This window comes from Centruroides sculpturatus, unplaced genomic scaffold, assembly GCF_000671375.1.
Source record: "Centruroides sculpturatus isolate CEXI.00-Female unplaced genomic scaffold, Cexi_2.0 scaffold635, whole genome shotgun sequence".
In the NCBI taxonomy this organism is placed as follows: Eukaryota; Metazoa; Arthropoda; class Arachnida; order Scorpiones; family Buthidae; genus Centruroides; species Centruroides sculpturatus.
This window is the reverse complement of record NW_019384964.1, coordinates 386,944-410,501: the sequence shown is the minus strand read 5'-3', so window position 1 is coordinate 410,501 and position 23,558 is coordinate 386,944. Positions and strand designations below refer to the sequence as shown.

The window sequence follows — 23,558 nt, the reverse complement described above, 5'->3', positions numbered from 1 at the left end:
AATTTTCTCTTTTTATTTTGAGTATTGTGTACTCAACTGCTTAGCACATGTCAATCATTGGGGATGAACTATAACCTCTCTGAGTTTGATAAAATTCAGTGAAGCCCAACATCATGCTGTCCCCTTGTTAGTTTAATTACTTAATTGAGCTGCAATTTTCAAATTGCAGACCTATAAATTCCCACTAACATCCATCCATTGTTTGTCTGTCCTTCCTTAATCTCAAGAATTGAGTTAGATAGATGAAAGTCAAGACCAGATACGGAAAGCTTGGGGGGCAGAGGCCCCGATAAACCAGGTACAAACTTCTGGTCTGGACCAAAAGTCATGTTATTTCAATTCAACAAATTTTCTCCAGAATGGAGTTAGAAAGATGATCAGCACAATTCTAATTGTTATCAGGAAAAGTATGATGTACAGGAGCAAGAAACTACTGAAATTGAGAGCATATATTTTAAATTAAATAAATAAAAATATTATTAAAAACTGCAGCTTGGCATTGTGACAATGTCACAATAATTCTTGTAAATTTTTAACTTTAAGGCAGTTTGCTAAACAGGAAAATACAAAGAAATGCTGTTTTTCAGACTCAACAAACTTGATGAATTCACTTTAACAAGCAAAATATATTTTTAAAAAACAGCCAAAATTTTAAGCTTTTTAAATAAATTAATTGATAAAAGTACTGTAATTTAATAAAAACTAATGCAATACAGTATCTGTACTGTAATTGTAATGAATACTGTAATAAACTGTTTATTAATTTACTATTACAGTTTTATATTTTATTCACATATTTTAATGCAAATATTCAAACTAGTCTAATTCAAATTTTTTTGAGGTCCCTTCTACTTTGAGTTATCCAAGTTCTTCAGTATTTCAAATAAGATGTTTGAAAGAAATACTTTTAAATGTTATGTACTATTTCAGAAAATGAAATTTCACAAATCTTAAAAAAAAATAATGAAAAGTATATATTTTAACTAATATTTGAAGTTTCCTCAAAACAAATTTATTTGGTCATATTCCCAACAAGATTAGTGAACAAATGTACATATTTTCATTTAAACAGCCTTCTAGTAAAAAATAATAATTACAATTTCATAATAGTAAATTTTAAATAACATTTAAAATGTAAATCCGATGTTCTGATAATGATAATATCCTTTATAATTAATGAAAAATGACAATGATTACTTAAGAATAAAGATTTATCACAGACCTAAAAAAAACCAGTATTTTACTTCATATAAAATTTTTAAATCACCAGAGAAAAATCATATGATACCTTTTTAAACTGTATGATGTATAATATTTACAAACATTCCTTGAATGATGGAAAACTTATTAAAAAAACCATTTAATGATTTGGATTCTAAACTGAAATATGGTATACAAGCATTTTAATAAAAATATATTTATTTAATAACCTAAATGCTATTGATAATTGTTCTACATTCTTAAGTTTTAATATTCCTTTTTATTTTTATACTGGAAAAACCCAGATCTGGTTTCTAAAAAGAAAATTTAATTCTAATCATTTTACTTTTATTTTTTATTTTTTTTAAAAAGTGATAACAAAAATAAATAAAGCTGCTAGTCTTTAAAACTTAAAGCCAAACATAAAATTAAAAAAAAATAAAGAAAATGTTTAGTTTAGCTTTTTTATATGTTGTTGTTTGTAAACAACAAACATTTACTTCTGGCATGTGAAGGTGATAAATTTGCTTGTATATATTACTCAAAACATTATTTTGATCCAGGAATGTTCCTTAAAACACTGCTTTATCACTGCTGTCTTTTCTGTACTGTACTTTGTAAATGATTAACAGGCACTTGTATGGCAATGCTAAAAAGCAAGATTGCTAAACTATTCCACAAACTGTTAGGAATTGACTAAAAAGTTAAAATAATTCCTATGGCTTAAGCACAAATGAAAAATATGATATGATGATGGTATATATTTGACAATGATCACAAAAGTGTTCAAAGGTAAGGCAGCCTCTTTTCACTCTTGAAATGTTGATGGGAAAACTCCAATTGTCACTCGCACTTGTTCAGTAGGAAGATAGCAAATGACAGGTTTCATTAACTGGAATCAATGATGAGGTCGAAAACATTCATACGTTGCTGGAGTACTGCTCCTTTCTGCAACAAGGGAATCCAATGATTTTGTGTCATTTGCTATTATATTTTTAGATAACAAAAACAAAAATATTCATGCAATGTAATTTTGCAAAAAGTGCTTATATAAATTATATAAAATATATACANGTTTAATATGATCTTATTATATATTAAAGACAAATATTACACAATAATGAGTATTTTAAATAGGTCTATTACAATCGTATAAAACTTATGTGTTTAACATAAATTTGCTTTAAATATTATATTTTCAAAGTGCTAAAACATTTTCGATAAGAAACTAATAAAAAATCTTGCATACGAAATCACCGATGACCATCCACATTCCTGAAGGCATCAAATAGACAAGTATCCCTACCAATAAGATATTGGTTGCTAATTCTATAGCGTACAGTCTGAAACAATAATTAATATAACAATTAGCATATTATTCGATTTATAATTTTTCTTTTTAACAATTTACAACGATAATTTATAGATGACATTATATACAAGTAATCTTGGTTAACGCGGTAGATAGCCAACGTTTCTTGAAAGTAGTAGTTAGTGCACTATCTACCTTCTCTAAACAAAAAATATAAATTTATTTATTTGTATTTTTGAAAATTGTTTTGTATAACAAGTTATATTTTGGATACTTGTAATCATGTAATTCCAAAAATGGCATTCTCCACAAGTATACAAAAGACATTCCTTTTCACTTAATACATTAAATGTCATGAAATCTTAATATAAAATTATTTCAATCAATGTGTATATAAAATTTATTGTAAAAAAATTATATCCTACTTTATCAAAAATTAAATATAAATGTCTATTTTCAAAGAGCTACATATAGTATGTTGCTTAATTAGATAAAACACAATAAAAAAATAATAATACAGTAATACCCCGAACTTACGCAATAGGTGGGACCGAGCGATAACTGTGTAAGTCAAATTTCGCGTAAGTCAGGGTATAATTTCGCAATTTGTGTAAAATCCAAGTTGGATGTATGTAAGCTAATAAATGTTCTCTTTAATCTTATCTTGTCTTTTGATTTGTTTATGGTTACAAGAAATCACCACATAGAGTCTCTCAAGTCCCTGTAGATATAACAAACACAGAAATAAATAACACAAAATAAATTGTAGCTATGTGTCGATTCCGCGTGACATGTCCAAACATGTAAGCTGAACAATAGTGTGGGGGGAATGAGTAATCAAGAGTTGCGTGGTGCTGAAACAAAAGAAGAATCGACAAGATTTGAAAATCGTGTAACTCTGGGTTCGCATAAGTCGGGGTAGAGTAAGTTGAGGTATTACTATATACAAAATACCTAAATTCTTTAATATATGTAGCTAACAGATATTCGTGGTATTGCCTAAGTAAGAAGTAATAAGAACAGATATTAAACTTAAAACCATATTAAAGGTTTGATTATTTCAGGCCAATACAAAGCAATCACATTACATGAGCAGAAGTTCAAAACCCTGAAGACCATATACTGTTTGTTTGTCATTAAGAATATGATTCATAAATTATGTGGTACTTTCATTAATTATCATGTAATGTTTATTTATATAATACTTAAATTAAACTTAAATTATCACAAAGTGAGTGTCAAGAGGATGAAATCTAGATGTCGTCCATGTTTTGTGATAACCTATATTTTCTGCAGAATCTTAGAGAGTATCTCAAAAATTTGGTCCAGATTAATCAAAGGGTTTAGAAATATATAGGGAAGACAGATGGACAGACAGAAAACAGACATTCTATTTTATATATATACTAGTAGCCCAGGACGCCCCCTAGTGGGCGTTCTTTACAAATTCCCATGAGACATGGTTCCTTTGACTTTTTTGTTCCTATCAATATGCTCTACAGCTCTGTTAAAGTCCCAATCACATCATACGGATCTACATTTCTACTTATTAAACATTCTATAAAACTTTAAAATAGTTTAATTTGTTTATTTACCTTCGCTTGTAAACCTTGACTTTAAATGTATCTGGCATTTTTTCAACAAATTTCCCATGAGTCAATGCACAACGTTCACTGACTTGTGAGTCATGGGATGTTGTAAACATGTGGCGCAAGATTAATCAAGGCATATAATAAGGTGAGGCAAGGCATATAATAATTATTTACACCATTCCGTGGTATAAATAATAAATTCATATCAACAATAAATTCCTATTACAAATAAAAATAATTTATTGTTAATTTAAAATTATCACTAGGGTGCCCTTAGTGGGCGTTTTAGGCATACTGTTACAGATGGGACATGACAATGGCTTATATATATATAGATATATACACAGTAAAACCCCACTTAATACTGCCTCAATTAATGCTGATTCAATATAATGTGGACTCTGCTCGAAGCCTAAAAAAAACTTAAGAAAAATTAATAATTATTGTTGTTTAATTACTAACGTAGATAAAATTACTGAAATTATCCAACAATTTCAGTAAAATATTCAAATTTATTGTTAAAATGTGCATCAGATTATTTAGATTATAAATATTGAAGGCCTTAGTTGAGGCCCTAAGCTGTGACATATGATAATGCTGATTCAAATTATCATGGCATTTCATTGATTCACATATAATACGATTATTTACAAACAACCAATCAAACAAAAGGTGGGAATTTGTTGTAGCACTGTACTTTCCTTAAATCTATGTTTTTTTTTTTTTGTGAAATTTTGGAAAAAATATAACATCATGGATGCCATAGAAAATATCAACTTCGCTTGGCAAGAATTAACTGATAAATGCATGAACAGAGTGTGGAAGATGTTATGGCTGAAGGTATCCAAGAATTCTCAATGATAAGAGCCTATCGCTATATAAATAGGTTGACAATTTGGTCAACCTAATTGATACAGCAGGACTAGGAGATGTAGACGAGCAGGATATTGAGGAGCTACTGCAAGTTTCTGGTGATAGCCGTACCAATGATGACCTTCAAGAAGTGGAAGAATATGGAATTCATGTGGAACTGGAAAATAGTATTCTGAAAACAAAGAACCCAAAAAATTTCTCTACAGACTTCCTTAGTAAAAGTTTGATAATGATAACTGAAATCATTGATCAAATTGTAGCGAATAATCCAGATTTTGAAAGGAGTGCAAAAGCAAAATGAGGCATTTTGGATGCGATCTTCTGCTACTAACATTTGCTTAAGGATAGGAAAAAAAAGCAACAAATGAAACCACATGACTTTATTGCAAAAATCAAGAATTTCAGAAAAGCCAGGACATTCATCACAAAAAATGAACTTTACATTTTTGTGTGCATATGTTTGTGTGTTATTTAACATATATTATTATACAAATTAATATATATACAATACAATACAATAAGGAAAGGGAAGAAGGCCGTACTCGTAGGTGTAGCCTTTAAAAGGGGGTGAAAGGAAAATACGAAGGGAGAGAATGAGAGAAAGATTTGTAGCAGAGGCCAAGAGGGTGAAAATGTTGAAGAGTGGAAAGGGAAGGGGAAATTGTGCCACATGGAGAATTTATTAAAATAGAACAAGTTACAAAATATATAATTCCGAATACAAAATACATAGATACATATTAATAACTGATGCTAAACATAAGATAGGCGGCAGGTAATGGAATACACCAAAAAGTATTTTGATTACATAATTGTTAATTAGAATACAGAAAAATACATACAGAGGTAGACTTAGACATATACAAGAGATTATGATAAATGTTGTGGATACATTAAAACCAAAACACGATTTAACTACTCAGTAAAGAAGGAATATTAGTAGATGGATATAAACAGAATACAAATACAGTGCAAAACAGAAGTTAACAACATTGCAGATAACATGGGAGAACAGTATTAAATAGTAGACACACAAACACCAAACAATTGTGTACAGAGCACCACTTTCAGTTGATAAGGAGAGTGATGGAACCTAATCCAAAATTTTAATGTTCTTTGCAAAGTCCCTAAGAGCAATTAATATATATATATATATATAAAACAAAAAAATAAAAAAATAAAACAGATTTTACTTTAATTTTTGGGTGTGTGTTCCCCTTTCCCTACTTACTCTGTTAAAATGACCTCATTTAACGCTGTTTCGTTTAGTGCTTTGTCATCTAGGAACGCATCCCCTGCATTAAGTGGGTTTACTGTATATATATACATATATACAGTATGTACAGTACAGTACATTATAAAGCCAAAATTTTTATGCATTAATTTTACATAAAAACTTTATTTATAAACTCCATATTTTGTAAAATGTATGTTAAACAAAGTTTATAAGTTTATATAAATTTCTGTTTAGTGAAAAAAAAAGAAAATTTCCTTTTTTTTATGTTTTTAGAGATGGACATTTTTGGAATTATGTGATTCAAGTATCTATATATGGATAGTTTTAAAGTAAACCAAGTTCAAATTAAAATTGCTCTTATTACCTAATTTGTATTTAAGTTATTTCTAATTTTTGTGCAGTTTTTGTCTGAAAAGATGATGAATTAAACACTATCAAGTACACTTAGTACCCATTATGTATTTTGAATTAGTTTTAAGATAAATTAGTGAGTTATTTAAAAATTATTTTTATCTATAAACAAGTTTGTGTGGATTGGTTCACTTTAGAAATGAATCTGCAATATAACTATATATATATATATAAACATATTTAAAAAAATTATATATGACTGATTTGATTTTCAATAATAATAATAATTATATATACTTACTAGTATTCAAAATTATATAATTCATTTTTTTTTATAAAACATGAACAATTTTTAAAGCTGCTCTTATTATAATTAATTCCTACTATTGAAAAACTTACCGTATTTTCATTTATGTGATTTCTTGCTATAAGAAAAGAAAAAAGAAAAATAAATATGAAATAAAATTGTCATTAAATATTCAATAACAACTGTTTTCTACTTACCACTGTAATTTTTATTTGTATCAGATATGCAACTCATTTTAAATTCATCAAATGTTGATGTACTAGATTTATCAAATAACAAAAATATTATAAGCACACTTTATTATTATTTTTATCAGAATCTACCACATTAGCAACTATTAATAATTTATTTAACTTATGTGTAATAATATACTTTTTACCCATTTGAGTTTATCACATCAGAATATTATAATATTCGTAATACATTTATTCAAGTTATTGTATATACTAACATGTAGAACAAACTTGTATTCATTTATTGTCAAGAGACAATCATTAGAGAAAGAACAATTATAAAATATTGTTACAATGATTAATTGCAGTAATATTTTGTAATGGACAAGGAGACAAAATTAATAGAGAAGACATGATTATGAAGCAAAAATAGATCAGTTGAAAGGAAAAAGTACAGGAGGTGGTTGGAAAAGAAACTTTCTCCAAAAATGACAGTAAACTTGTCATGAATTTGTAATTTGAATCAGGGTTTTGAACTGAATCAAAAACTTTTAAAATCAAACCAAACTGAAATAATTATTTCTTACTTTGTAATTTTTAATTAAATTGTTTAAAATTTGTAATAGTTTCTGATAAAATGATTCATATTATTCCTCTCTTGTATTAACAAAGACAACGTAAAGACAAGATTCTATACCTACAAGAGTTCCCTAACTTAGATAAAATTTGTGAAACTGGTCTTTACATAAGTTGAGATTTGTTTCTTGATAATATATTTGAAAATATGAAGTACTGTACATTTAGAGAAAAAATACAAAAAATTGGATTATAAAAAATGAAAAATATTTTAAATTTATTATACTGACAATTATATGCAATATTATATGATAAGAATATTTCTTGCATATTTATAACTGGTTAATTATCTTACAGTACTAGGGGTAGATTAAGGTACAGAGTGCAACTTTCACTCCTTTCTGAAGGATTTTTTCTTAGTAAAGCAAGTAATTAAAAATTTTGTAAGGCATATTGTTTCCTTTCTGCACACCCCTCTTAAAGATATCTGGATCCACTATTGCAGGAGTAGCCAAAAAGTCGATTGCGAAGCTAGTTTTGGTCACTCGCTCATGATGTCTTGACTTAATGTGTTACACTTGTAACTGAACACAACTGTAGTGATATCGGACCTCCATGTCCTTCCTCATGCGGTTTTGTCAGTCCATGTGCAATCCATTTGCATATACAGTAGAGCGTCGATTATCCAAATCAATCGGGGACTGGGGTTGTTCGGAAAATCGATATTTCGGATAACCGATTACGTACGAAAAAATATATTAACCTATCCAATGTTGAAATTTTTCTCCGTTGCGTGTCGCTTCGCGCTGAATTTTCATTGATGTTAAGCCTGACGAAGACTATTGTATCGTTAAAAATTAGTTTTTTATTTTGTACAAACAAAATAAATATATTGAAAAATATAAAAACAATAAAAAATAATACTTCAGAAGTTAAGCTAGTATCAAAAATGTAAAATATTTGAGTAGCCCAAGACATAACCAAAGATTGCAGTGTCACAGCACTGGCGAAAATTTAAATTTGCCGACTGGAATTCTTTCGGATAATTGACTTTTGGATAATCGACGTTCTACTGTAGTTGTAAAAGGGGAATAAGAAATGTAGACAAAGGGTTGTAAAACTGAAAAAAAGAAAGGTGGAAAGAGGGACAGAGAGAATAGGTCGGGACATGGTAGAGAGAAAAACGGTGAAGTGGTGGTCCCTGAAAGTGACAATGTTGAGTTTCAATTTTTCTTCTGTTTAAAATGTAAGTACCTTTTCTTCATGTTTTAAATTAAATTGTGGCTTTTCTTACCTATCTAAACATAGTATGTATTTCACATCTCCCCCTCGCCACTTAGACTATGCCTACGACAACAAGTCGATCGTAACACATTTTTAAGATAAAAAGTAGATCTTATGTACACAACAGTTGGTCACCCCTGCACTATTGGACAGAACCTGTGAGGAATTGAACCCAAAAGTTATTTTCTGAGGTGGTTGTATTTTCTTTCAGTTCTTTTCTTATTTCGGAAATTTGTTTTTTTTTTTTTTAAGAGTGAAAACCCTACTCACTTCATTTAAAAACTGATAGCTGTCCTGTGCTTATTGATGCTTATATCAGCAGGCCCCAGTTAAAAACAGCATGTATGATTTAATAAATTAAAAGTGACAATTAAATCATAACATTACAGGGTAATTTAGTGAAATTAATATTAGGAATATATTTTGTCAAATATTCTATGGGAAAATTATTGATAAGAGAGAATTATAAAACAATTATAGCAAATATGTAGATGAGCAAAAACAATTGTTAGCAAATAAGTATGTAGATGAACATACTGTGATGTCACATATGGTGCTAAAAGACTACAAAAGCAGAGCCAAAGAGTAATTCTAATACTTAATTGTCAGTACGAAAGACAAATGCTTTACTATGTTGAAGATTTCTAATATTATTTTTTTCCATTAAAAACTTTTTAGAAATTATTTTTTAAATTGGAATGGTTTTTTATTTAAGAACATAAACACGTTATTATATGTACATATACAGAAAGAAAGATATTTGAAAAATTACATTTGTCAGGTTAAGGTTTTTGGGATATAGTTGTGAATTATTTTTGTGCCATAAGCAAAGAATGCTTTTATAGCTATTGTAAATATAATACCCTACAGTAACTATCTGGCACAAATAATCATCTTATAAATATTGATCTGTTTCTTTATATATCTTACAATTGAGTTTAAATTTTTCAAGAAATCTAACCTTTTATGAATTTTATAAAAATAAATTTCTCATTATTTAATAAAAAAAAAATTAGGCAGATCAGAAAAAAGTAGAACACATTAACGTTCTGCTTAGGATGCCACTGGATAAGTTTTTCTTTCAAACAGTGTAAGATATATTAAGATTACCACAGCACAGCTTCTGATCATTGGAAAATAATCTAAATTAGTATTTGATAGACAAACATCCTGTGACATGTTATAGCAAACTATATTTATATAAATATATTAATAGTTTATTCTATTAAATGCTCTTTGGCAAACTGTTATAGTTACTGAATGTAAACTGTGCATTTTACCTCTATATGATGAAACCATATAGGGGTAAAATGTACATAAATAACAAACTTCAAAAGCAATTGTAACAAAGTGCTTTACAACTAAACAAGCAGAAGAGTCTGAAGAAGTTGAAAGTTATAGCAATATCCAACAGGTTTCAAGCAATGAAGACATCCAGCTATTGGAAAATAAAGAATATTGGCAAAATGTTATTTTGGAAGATGACTAAAATTTATTTTGTGCACACAATGAAAGATTGTTGCATACAATTCTTTATTTTACAAATTTTAACAATTTTGTTTTTATTTTGTAATTCATGTTTTGTTAAATAAAATTTTCTGAATTAAAAATTTTTTTCTTACTTGATACATTAAATTTATATATAAATAGTTACATTATACAAGATTTGCATAATGCAATAATAAAAATTATAACATGACATTTTTGTGGAGCATAACTATCACATTATGAGGATTACCTGCATATATATTTTGGAAATTAGAGAGACCTTAAATTTTAAAAATGATGTATTCTAAACAAAGAATGTGTGATCTATATGAGAGAATAATTACTTAAGACAATCTTTTCTTCTTTCTAAATATTAAGATTAAATTGATAATGTAAATTCTATTAAACTTCCATTTCAATAACTGAAAATGGATTCAAGAGAGCCAAAAAAATTTTGAAAAATAATTTTTTTGATTGCCTTAAATAAACAGTATACTCATAAGATAATGGAATTAAATCTGAAAGTAAAAAATATTTTTTTAAATCATTTTAATCAAAACTAAATTGTTAATAGTCAGCATTTAATTTTTTCACACACATTTTTGGCTAATTTAATCAATCATCATCGAGTTTTAGCTACATAAACTAATGATGATTAATTGAATTAGCCAAAAATATCTGTTTAATATCTAGCATTTAATTTTTGAACAAAAGTTTAGCTTCTCAAGTTAATTTCATCTAGTTATCAATCAGTATATTAGTTCAGAAGATTGTAAAATGTCTAATTCTCTTATGATTAGACTTAGAATCTTTTGTCCATGTTATTTGCTTCTGTAGCTTTAGATTGAAAGGATGTACTTTCTGTTTTATGTTAAAATATAAAAACTACACAAATTTAGCAGGATTAGGTATCACTTCTAAAGTTTTTGGTCTATTTGTATAGACCAAAAATATTAGAAGAAATACTTAATCCTGTTAAATCAGTATAATTTTCATATTGTAGCTTTATTTTAAGTTGTTAGTGTTCTAGAACCTAAAGATTGACACTTAAACTGGTTCAAAATGTTTGTTCTTTAAAAATTACCATTAGATTGCAATGATTTCTTATTTTGAATTGTTTAATTGTACAATATATTTGTTCTCAATTATTTATTCTTATCTATTTTATAATATTAAAGATATATCAATTATAAATTTAAAACTGGAGTTTTTGAATAGAATATGCAGATCTTCCAAATATAATTTCTTTTTTTAAAGAATATATCAGACTCCATATTTACAAGAATTATTTATTACGTAGAATCAAATACTTAAAAATATTTAATTATTTTTAATTCAAAAAAATAAAAATTAATAACAAGTAATGAAGTTAGGCAATACATCAACATTGAATTTATCAAAATGTTTGCTTTTACACACAATTTTATTGTCATTGTTGAAGACTAAATAAAAAAGAGTTCAGTTTAATACTTTACTTTGAAACAGTTTATTAAAAGTCAGTTTTTATTTTGTAAAACTGAATTATATTTATTCTCACTTATTTTATACTATGCTTATCTTGTATGTATGTAATTTAACATATTTGTTACGCATTACTTAAAATTTGTGGTATTACTATATTTTAATTACTATAACAATGTCATCCATGTATAGTTCCTATGATATCATCTGCATTCTTTGAGACTCTGCTCTCTGAGTACTGGTACTAAGGAGACCTGTATTAGGCCCAACACAGGTTTGGCCAGGTCCACATTGGGATGGCTAAATGGTGAGGTCAGACCATCCCAAAAAATTCCTGATGTTTTTCAGCTGCCTGGATTTGATCCTAGGTCTCCAGAGTGGTAGACTTTAACTGCCTCAGCCACCTGACTGGTAACATCATAAACTTGGTTTAATTTAAATTAGATTATCACCAAATATATTATTAGGAATGCCAATGTTTGTTCATTTTTTATCTGCAAATTTTTAGTATCAATGGGTTCTAAAAACTTTAATCCTTTACTAGAATTTCTAATTTCATATTTTGTGTTTGTTCTTTTTGCTTTTTAAAAATATTATAGTCATATTGGTTTATTATGTACTAGTAGCCCAGGACGCCCCCTAGTGGGCGTTCTTTACAAATTTCCATGAGGCATGGTTCCTTTGACTTTTTTGTTCCTATCAATATGCTGTACAGCTCTGTTAAAGTCCCAATGGTAAGATTTACCCTCCGAATGAAGAGGTGGCGACCCCCCCAAACTGTAGCCCCTGTGCGAACAATAAAGTCAAAGGAACCATACCCCTACTCGCGATCCTTTGCGAGATATAAGCCCCTGAAATAATAAATTCCTATTACAAATATACTGAATTATTTATATTGTTATATTGACCAAATAATAATTTATGGGCCAAATGAATAATAATAATTCATATTGTTAATTTAAATAAGAATTAAAATTGTTAATTTGAATGTTTGAAATATGACACACGATAGGGGCGCCTCTAGTGTCCATTATCGGACAGATGGACACCCATTGAATGGGTTATATATATATAGATATTTGTTCCAATAAAACACTTACTTTAAAATAAAATCAAATTTAGATTATATTTTTATTTTTGGGTTAAATTATATTTTTTAAACAGTGCAAGAAGTTGATTGTTACTAATATAAGTACACCACAAAATTTCTGCAGCCCTGGTTCCAAAGCCTTGCTGAATTAACTGTTTTGCCAGAACAACTGTGGCACATATAATAATAATAATAATTCATCAACACACCTCCTAACTCACTCACTACACTCCTCCCATGTGTCTAAAGTATACCATGAAATGCTAGAAACTTAAATTAAATAAATATTAAATGTAATTTACATTTAATATTTATCTAATTTCTCTTCTCTCTCTTAGGACCCATAGCTACGGTTAAATTTAAGCAAAATAAACTAAGAATATTACAAAATTGCAGTGTAAATAATGTAAATAAACACATTCTAAACATAACACGATAAGTGGCCATCCAGTCTGGTGTATGTGGGAATTTCAGTTACGTATTGTAATTCTGTCCAGATTAAAGGAGATGCTGGACCATCAGTTGCCAGAAATTCAGTGGTAAACCTGTACTTAAATTTATCAACATACAGTTTAATACTATTGGATTTATCAAGTGTTATATATACAGGTAACCCCCGTATAACACGGCATTTCTATAGCACAGATTCACTCTAACACGGTTTGAGAATTGGGAACATCCCCCGTATAACATGGTGCTTTTATAGCACGGGTTCACTCTAACACAGTTTGGGAATTGGGTAAAACCCTCGTACAACATGAAATGTAATAAAGGGTGCGTTCTTTTATACTTCCGCATAACTCTGCGCGAGCATTCTAATTGTTTTCGTGGCTACTTTGAATGCTCTTTCAACAATAATCCATTTAATGGTTAAATTTTACAATTGGGACCCTTTTTTTGCCTCTAAAAGCTCATTTTAGAATTATAGATTCCTCCATCACGATACTATTGATAGCGTGGGTGCCGCCATCTTTCTGTCACCATCGTTCCTAAATGCTTAAAAAATGCAGCGGACCCCCTTTGCAGAGCGACAGCTATTAACGAATGCACCCGAAAACTGTTATCAATTGATGATGCTCATGCTGAGATCATCATACAGTATATATGATGAATAATCCTCTGGTAAAATAATAAATAAGTAATTTACCTATGAAAAAAATGAATAATAAATCCGATTTAAATAAGGATTTAACAGCATGTTTTTTAATTTTTGGAACCTAACCCCCCTTTTCACACTAGTTCTTTGTTTCGTATAACATGGATTCACATAACACGGCAATTTTTTGGAATGTAACTCCTGTGTTATACGGGGGTTACCTGTATTATTATTTTTGAAACTTAAAATACTGTATTTACTCGAATATAAAACGACCTTGCATATAGGACTAGGTGTGACTTTAAAGATCAAAATAAAGAAAATTAGATTTATTAATACAATTCTAATTTTATTATATTTAATCACAAGTAAAATATCAAATGGATGTAAATGCACATATTGTCCCACAAAAATTAATGGCATTTTAAACTTAAACCTCATCTTATATGCAAGTAAATATGGTATATATGCAATTTTAAATTTAATTTGGTAAAAAATTAGCGGCCATTCTTGATATTTAATATATAGAATTAAAATTCCTTTTGTATTTTATATATTAAATTTTTTTTTAATCTAAAAATGCAAAAGTAAAAAGTTTGTTTATAAACATACCAAATATAAAAACTATGATATGCTTTATAACTTAATAATATAATGGGATATCAAGAATAGCTTGATCACAAAGATATTGATAAATTATTAAATGCAGTATAACTTGATAATTTGAATGTTTTAAATTAAAATTTGTGGTTAATTTAAATATATTTTTTGGATCCTTGAATTTCCTATAAAAGTAACATAAGATTTTCCTTTTTAATTCAAACTTTTTTTGGTTAATTTGAAGTAACAGTGCAATAATTTTATGAAAAAAATCACCTGCAATATTTTGATAAAATATGTGTTTAAGCACTAATGTTGGCAATGGTGATTGAGAAATTCCAGAGTACAGTGTTTACTGTGTTTCTTACAAGGGGACAGCATGGCATTGGGGTCACCAATTTTAATCAAACTTGGTGAGGTTATAATGCATCCCAACAACTGACACGTGCCAAGCAGTAAGGCACAATATTCAAAATTAAAGGAGAAAACTGAGGTTAAAAATTGCAAATCACTTAAAACAATTGGCATTCTTATTATTCATAGACTGGTTGGTGGGGGTTTGTTTGTTTCATAATCCTGAGGTTGGTGTTTGAAATCTTATTGGTTTTAATGTAGTTTTTTAATACAAAACTACATTAAATCCAATAAGATATATTAAAACCAATAAAATATCAAGAATAAAGTAAAAAGTAGTTTTTTAATAAAAAACTATACTTTTTACTTTATTCTTGATATTTTTAAATTTATTATATTTATTAAAAAATTATTTTTGAATATTCATGTATTTATAAATATATGTTAGTACAAATCCCATAATTTATTTGAGAAGAGGATTAGATGTAAACAAATTTATCATTATTAAAGGCCAATTTTGTTAATAAAAAAGATATTTTTATTAACATTATTCAATCTGTTTTGTTTTCCAGGAGCACAGTTTTGTGGATAATGATTGTTGTAGAAGCATGTGAAACAAAAATTTCTGCAGTGTGACCATTGAATAAATGCAGATTTTTACAACAAGAATATGATTTACATGTTGTGTTGCCACCTTTTGAAAATCGCTGACCCGGACGGCAGGTCAGGTTTGTTTGAACAGAAGTTTCTGGCACACGCCAATGTCATTTTACAATGCGAAGAATAACGCGCATGGTGGTTCTAAATCAGTTACAGTTAGGGACTAGAGCAGGAGTGGCCAACAGTTTTTGCCCCCAGGCCAAATTGGAGAGAAAACTTTTTCCATGGACCGAACCAGAGGCTGCCCTAGGAAGATTTTAAGATGGTGCCAGATCTCATTGTGGTGTCACCCTGTAGAGACTAAATTGTACATACATTACAGATACATTTTTCACATTATCATGCTTTATCAACATTCTACACTGTACTTAAGAGATTTGTAACAGAGGGTTAACTCTAAATGCACAGTGAGTAGTTGTTGACCTTTTTTTTTAGGCATCAGAATTTTTCACCGACCTATTTGGACTTGAGTAGCTAATATATTAAAAGATTAATCATGGGCCACATAAATTCATTAGACGGGCTGTATGGCCATGCCTGGTCTAGGGACTTGCATAGGAGTAACCTAAATTAAAAAAGAACAGGTACAGATGACTTAGCTCTATTGGATATTGCAGAGACGTATACGATTATACATGCAAAAAGAAAAAAAAAGGGGGGGTCAATGACAGGTTGTGTGTCACACATTGGTGTAAACAGACTAACATTGCAGAATTGCAGAGGAGTTTCAATGAGTGTGAGTTCTTTCACTGTTAAAATAGTGTAAATTTGTAAAAATATTTGCAAGAACTTTGTTTTATCATAATTTCACAATTTCTACAAAATTCCCGGACAAAATTAATAGTTCACCCGGACAGGGAATCAATTCCCGGACTGTCCAGGTGAAAACTGGATGGGTGGTAACACTATTTACATGTCATTGAAAAACAAACTTGATTAATGTTTAAAAACACATCATCATCAACTAATTTGGAAAATCATTCATACAGTATCACATTTGAAAATATCAGTGTGTTTAATATATTTTTTCTCCCTCCACCTTTGCAACCTCTGAAATTGATGAAGAACCCCCAGCTGCAATTAAATCTTGATTTTGAAGGATGCTTTCACAATATGTAAATTTTGTAATATTGTCTTGCAGTGATTCTGCAGAACACATTTCAATACTATTGATGTTAGCATGAGATATCAAAGCCATCTTTTTGTTCTTTAGTGAACAAAGACAGAATCATAGACACATTTAGGTAAAACAATGACTGTTGCCATAATAAATAGATACTGCTAGGTAGCACTTGTTAATTGCTTTTGACATTGACTTGTTACTTGAAACAGATGCATTTTATTGTTTTATTACTCTTTTTATTGTGCATTTGTAGTTTTATAAAAATAATCAGTTTCTCTGACAAAATAATAAATGTGAAAGTACCAAGAATAAAGTAAAAATTATAATTTTAGGAAAAAAATCACATTGATACCACTGGAATTCAAAACACCAACCTCACAACTATCAAAGCACTGGGTCCTGATCAACTCACTGATCACTCTACAGATGGTAGAAATTCTATAAGTTTGAGGTGGAAAATTGCAAACCACTTGAATTTTCTCTTTTTATTTTGAGTATTGTGTACTCAACTGCTTAGCACATGTCAATCATTGGGGATGAACTATAACCTCTCTGAGTTTGATAAAATTCAGTGAAGCCCAACATCATGCTGTCCCCTTGTTAGTTTAATTACTTAATTGAGCTGCAATTTTCAAATTGCAGACCTATAAATTCCCACTAACATCCATCCATTGTTTGTCTGTCCTTCCTTAATCTCAAGAATTGAGTTAGATAGATGAAAGTCAAGACCAGATACGGAAAGCTTGGGGGGCAGAGGCCCCGATAAACCAGGTACAAACTTCTGGTCTGGACCAAAAGTCATGTTATTTCAATTCAACAAATTTTCTCCAGAATGGAGTTAGAAAGATGATCAGCACAATTCTAATTGTTATCAGGAAAAGTATGATGTACAGGAGCAAGAAACTACTGAAATTGAGAGCATATATTTTAAATTAAATAAATAAAAATATTATTAAAAACTGCAGCTTGGCATTGTGACAATGTCACAATAATTCTTGTAAATTTTTAACTTTAAGGCAGTTTGTTAAACAGGAAAATACAAAGAAATGCTGTTTTTCAGACTCAACAAACTTGATGAATTCACTTTAACAAGCAAAATATATTTTTAAAAAACAGCCAAAATTTTAAGCTTTTTAAATAAATTAATTGATAAAAGTACTGTAATTTAATAAAAACTAATGCAATACAGTATCTGTACTGTAATTGTAATGAATACTGTAATAAACTGTTTATTAATTTACTATTACAGTTTTATATTTTATTCACATATTTTAATGCAAATATTCAAACTAGTCTAATTCAAATTTTTTTGAGGTCCCTTCTACTTTGAGTTATCCAAGTTCTTCAGTATTTCAAATAAGATGTTTGAAAGAAATACTTTTAAATGTTATGTACTATTTCAGAAAATGAAATTTCACAAATCTTAAAAAAAAATAATGAAAAGTATATATTTTAACTAATATTTGAAGTTTCCTCAAAACAAATTTATTTGGTCATATTCCCAACAAGATTAGTGAACAAATGTACATATTTTCATTTAAACAGCCTTCTAGTAAAAAATAATAATTACAATTTCATAATAGTAAATTTTAAATAACATTTAAAATGTAAATCCGATGTTCTGAGAATGATAATATCCTTTATAATTAATGAAAAATGACAATGATTACTTAAGAATAAAGATTTATCACAGACCTAAAAAAAACCAGTATTTTACTTCATATAAAATTTTTAAATCACCAGAGAAAAATCATATGATACCTTTTTAAACTGTATGATGTATAATATTTACAAACATTCCTTGAATGATGGAAAACTTATTAAAAAAACCATTTAATGATTTGGATTCTAAACTGAAATATGGTATACAAGCATTTTAATAAAAATATATTTATTTAATAACCTAAATGCTATTGATAATTGTTCTACATTCTTAAGTTTTAATATTCCTTTTTATTTTTATACTGGAAAAACCCAGATCTGGTTTCTAAAAAGAAAATTTAATTCTAATCATTTTACTTTTATTTTTTATTTTTTTTAAAAAGTGATAACAAAAATAAATAAAGCTGCTAGTCTTTAAAACTTAAAGCCAAACATAAAATTAAAAAAAAATAAAGAAAATGTTTAGTTTAGCTTTTTTATATGTTGTTGTTTGTAAACAACAAACATTTACTTCTGGCATGTGAAGGTGATAAATTTGCTTGTATATATTACTCAAAACATTATTTTGATCCAGGAATGTTCCTTAAAACACTGCTTTATCACTGCTGTCTTTTCTGTACTGTACTTTGTAAATGATTAACAGGCACTTGTATGGCAATGCTAAAAAGCAAGATTGCTAAACTATTCCACAAACTGTTAGGAATTGACTAAAAAGTTAAAATAATTCCTATGGCTTAAGCACAAATGAAAAATATGATATGATGATGGTATATATTTGACAATGATCACAAAAGTGTTCAAAGGTAAGGCAGCCTCTTTTCACTCTTGAAATGTTGATGGGAAAACTCCAATTGTCACTCGCACTTGTTCAGTAGGAAGATAGCAAATGACAGGTTTCATTAACTGGAATCAATGATGAGGTCGAAAACATTCATACGTTGCTGGAGTACTGCTCCTTTCTGCAACAAGGGAATCCAATGATTTTGTGTCATTTGCTATTATATTTTTAGATAACAAAAACAAAAATATTCATGCAATGTAATTTTGCAAAAAGTGCTTATATAAATTATATAAAATATATACAAATTAGAATAAATTCTATTTTTATTGTAATTAAAAAGCTTAAAATTTAAAATTAAAACCAAAATTATATTAAAAACTGATTTTTTTAAAACAGAATAGGTGCAAAGTAAATAAATATATCATGCACAATACTTATTACAAAAAATACTTTTGTATAAAGGTAATTTATTTGGATCAAAAAATTTTATTGAGTCATATGTTAAATTCAAGTTTTTGTATTTAAAATTTAATTCCAATAAATTATGTTATTGAAAACAAAAATATTTTCTGCAAATTATCAAGCATATAAACTTTTAATAACTGTTTATTATGAAAGAAAATAAAATGTGTAAATATAAATCTACATGTATAAGAAGTCTAATATATTAATATTAATTGTTACAAATGAAAATTATAATTTAAATTATCTTATGCTTACATTATGAAAATATAAATTTAATATGGTTTAGTCATTGTGTAATTAAGGCCAGGAAAATATTATTGCAATGATTATAGAAGAAAACAATCATTCACTGAGATTTCAATTTACTGTATTTTCTAGACTTTCTGGTATTCTCCATTATGAAAAAGAAATCAAACTAATCTTTTGAAATACCTGCAAATATATGTAGATACTTCACAAAATTACAATAATTCTATGAACTTTCAAACATTTATTTGCCAATTATCTTCATAATATTAATATATTATGAAGATAATTATCACAAGCCCTACAAGATAATCAAAAATTATCTTGAAATTTAAATATCTTGTAAGATAACTGGATTGCCAAGGCAATTTAGATATCAGCCTACCATTCTGGGAACCCTGGATTCACTCTTGAAAAAAATCTAGGAACTTTTTGGGTCTGTCACAAATGTGTTGGATCCTATACCTCACCACCTGGCCACACTCATTGTGGGCCAAACCTGTAATGGGTATGGATTATAAGGCCATCTCATGTCCACAGAGAAAAAAGAGTAAAGAAAATTCTACCATGTGTTTGACAAACAAAACATCTGAAATATTACATAAACATTGTTTTGGATTCTAACTTAATTTCCAAATTTGTTTATTTGTAATTAATTTTACAAATAAAACAAACAAATTTTTTTCATCTAAATCTGTTCATTTAGGAATGAGAAAAGATTTAGATGAAAGCCACTGAACTAGTTCANCAAAATATAAAATTCCGAATACAAAATACATAGATACATATTAATAACTGATGCTAAACATAAGATAGGCGGCAGGTAATGGAATACACCAAAAAGTATTTTGATTACATAATTGTTAATTAGAATACAGAAAAATACATACAGAGGTAGACTTAGACATATACAAGAGATTATGATAAATGTTGTGGATACATTAAAACCAAAACACGATTTAACTACTCAGTAAAGAAGGAATATTAGTAGATGGATATAAACAGAATACAAATACAGTGCAAAACAGAAGTTAACAACATTGCAGATAACATGGGAGAACAGTATTAAATAGTAGACACACAAACATCAAACAATTGTGTACAGAGCACCACTTTCAGTTGATAAGGAGAGTGATGGAACCTAATCCAAAATTTTAATGTTCTTTGCAAAGTCCCTAAGAGCAATTAATATATATATATATATATAAAACAAAAAAATAAAAAAATAAAACAGATTTTACTTTAATTTTTGGGTGTGTGTTCCCCTTTCCCTACTTACTCTGTTAAAATGACCTCATTTAACGCTGTTTCGTTTAGTGCTTTGTCATCTAGGAACGCATCCCCTGCATTAAGTGGGTTTACTGTATATATATACACATATATACAGTATGTACAGTACAGTACATTATAAAGCCAAAATTTTTATGCATTAATTTTACATAAAAACTTTATTTATAAACTCCATATTTTGTAAAATGTATGTTAAACAAAGTTTATAAGTTTATATAAATTTCTGTTTAGTGAAAAAAAAAGAAAATTTCCTTTTTTTTATGTTTTTAGAGATGGACATTTTTGGAATTATGTGATTCAAGTATCTATATATGGATAGTTTTAAAGTAAACCAAGTTCAAATTAAAATTGCTCTTATTACCTAATTTGTATTTAAGTTATTTCTAATTTTTGTGCAGTTTTTGTCTGAAAAGATGATGAATTAAACACTATCAAGTACACTTAGTACCCATTATGTATTTTGAATTAGTTTTAAGATAAATTAGTGAGTTATTTAAAAATTATTTTTATCTATAAACAAGTTTGTGTGGATTGGTTCACTTTAGAAATGAATCTGCAATATAACTATATATATATATATAAACATATTTAAAAAAATTATATATGACTGATTTGATTTTCAATAATAATAATAATTATATATACTTACTAGTATTCAAAATTATATAATTCATTTTTTTTTATAAAACATGAACAATTTTTAAAGCTGCTCTTATTATAATTAATTCCTACTATTGAAAAACTTACCGTATTTTCATTTATGTGATTTCTTGCTATAAGAAAAGAAAAAAGAAAAATAAATATGAAATAAAATTGTCATTAAATATTCAATAACAACTGTTTTCTACTTACCACTGTAATTTTTATTTGTATCAGATATGCAACTCATTTTAAATTCATCAAATGTTGATGTACTAGATTTATCAAATAACAAAAATATTATAAGCACACTTTATTATTATTTTTATCAGAATCTACCACATTAGCAACTATTAATAATTTATTTAACTTATGTGTAATAATATACTTTTTACCCATTTGAGTTTATCACATCAGAATATTATAATATTCGTAATACATTTATTCAAGTTATTGTATATACTAACATGTAGAACAAACTTGTATTCATTTATTGTCAAGAGACAATCATTAGAGAAAGAACAATTATAAAATATTGTTACAATGATTAATTGCAGTAATATTTTGTAATGGACAAGGAGACAAAATTAATAGAGAAGACATGATTATGAAGCAAAAATAGATCAGTTGAAAGGAAAAAGTACAGGAGGTGGTTGGAAAAGAAACTTTCTCCAAAAATGACAGTAAACTTGTCATGAATTTGTAATTTGAATCAGGGTTTTGAACTGAATCAAAAACTTTTAAAATCAAACCAAACTGAAATAATTATTTCTTACTTTGTAATTTTTAATTAAATTGTTTAAAATTTGTAATAGTTTCTGATAAAATGATTCATATTATTCCTCTCTTGTATTAACAAAGACAACGTAAAGACAAGATTCTATACCTACAAGAGTTCCCTAACTTAGATAAAATTTGTGAAACTGGTCTTTACATAAGTTGAGATTTGTTTCTTGATAATATATTTGAAAATATGAAGTACTGTACATTTAGAGAAAAAATACAAAAAATTGGATTATAAAAAATGAAAAATATTTTAAATTTATTATACTGACAATTATATGCAATATTATATGATAAGAATATTTCTTGCATATTTATAACTGGTTAATTATCTTACAGTACTAGGGGTAGATTAAGGTACAGAGTGCAACTTTCACTCCTTTCTGAAGGATTTTTTCTTAGTAAAGCAAGTAATTAAAAATTTTGTAAGGCATATTGTTTCCTTTCTGCACACCCCTCTTAAAGATATCTGGATCCACTATTGCAGGAGTAGCCAAAAAGTCGATTGCGAAGCTAGTTTTGGTCACTCGCTCATGATGTCTTGACTTAATGTGTTACACTTGTAACTGAACACAACTGTAGTGATATCGGACCTCCATGTCCTTCCTCATGCGGTTTTGTCAGTCCATGTGCAATCCATTTGCATATACAGTAGAGCGTCGATTATCCAAATCAATCGGGGACTGGGGTTGTTCGGAAAATCGATATTTCGGATAACCGATTACGTACGAAAAAATATATTAACCTATCCAATGTTGAAATTTTTCTCCGTTGCGTGTCGCTTCGCGCTGAATTTTCATTGATGTTAAGCCTGACGAAGACTATTGTATCGTTAAAAATTAGTTTTTTATTTTGTACAAACAAAATAAATATATTGAAAAATATAAAAACAATAAAAAATTATACTTCAGAAGT

At 28.0% G+C, this 23,558-nt stretch overlaps 1 protein-coding gene across 6 annotated transcripts in view; it reads right to left on the bottom strand.

Annotated features, from left to right (window-relative positions):
• Positions 1-23,558, bottom strand: part of LOC111632489 (protein lap4-like) — a 164,105-nt gene that overhangs the window by 38,643 nt on the left and 101,904 nt on the right. For 3 of the 6 annotated variants that reach the window (XM_023376908.1, XM_023376909.1, XM_023376912.1), the window contains one exon: positions 22,051-22,135. The exons of 1 other annotated variant lie outside the window; for it this stretch is intronic. In XM_023376908.1, the coding sequence (XP_023232676.1) occupies positions 22,066-22,135 (70 nt within the window). In that variant the 3' untranslated portion in view covers positions 22,051-22,065. Of the gene's footprint in view, positions 1-18,411; positions 19,399-22,050; positions 22,136-23,558 lie in introns of those variants that run through there. 2 more of the 6 variants (XM_023376913.1, XM_023376910.1) reach the window with 2 other exon arrangements.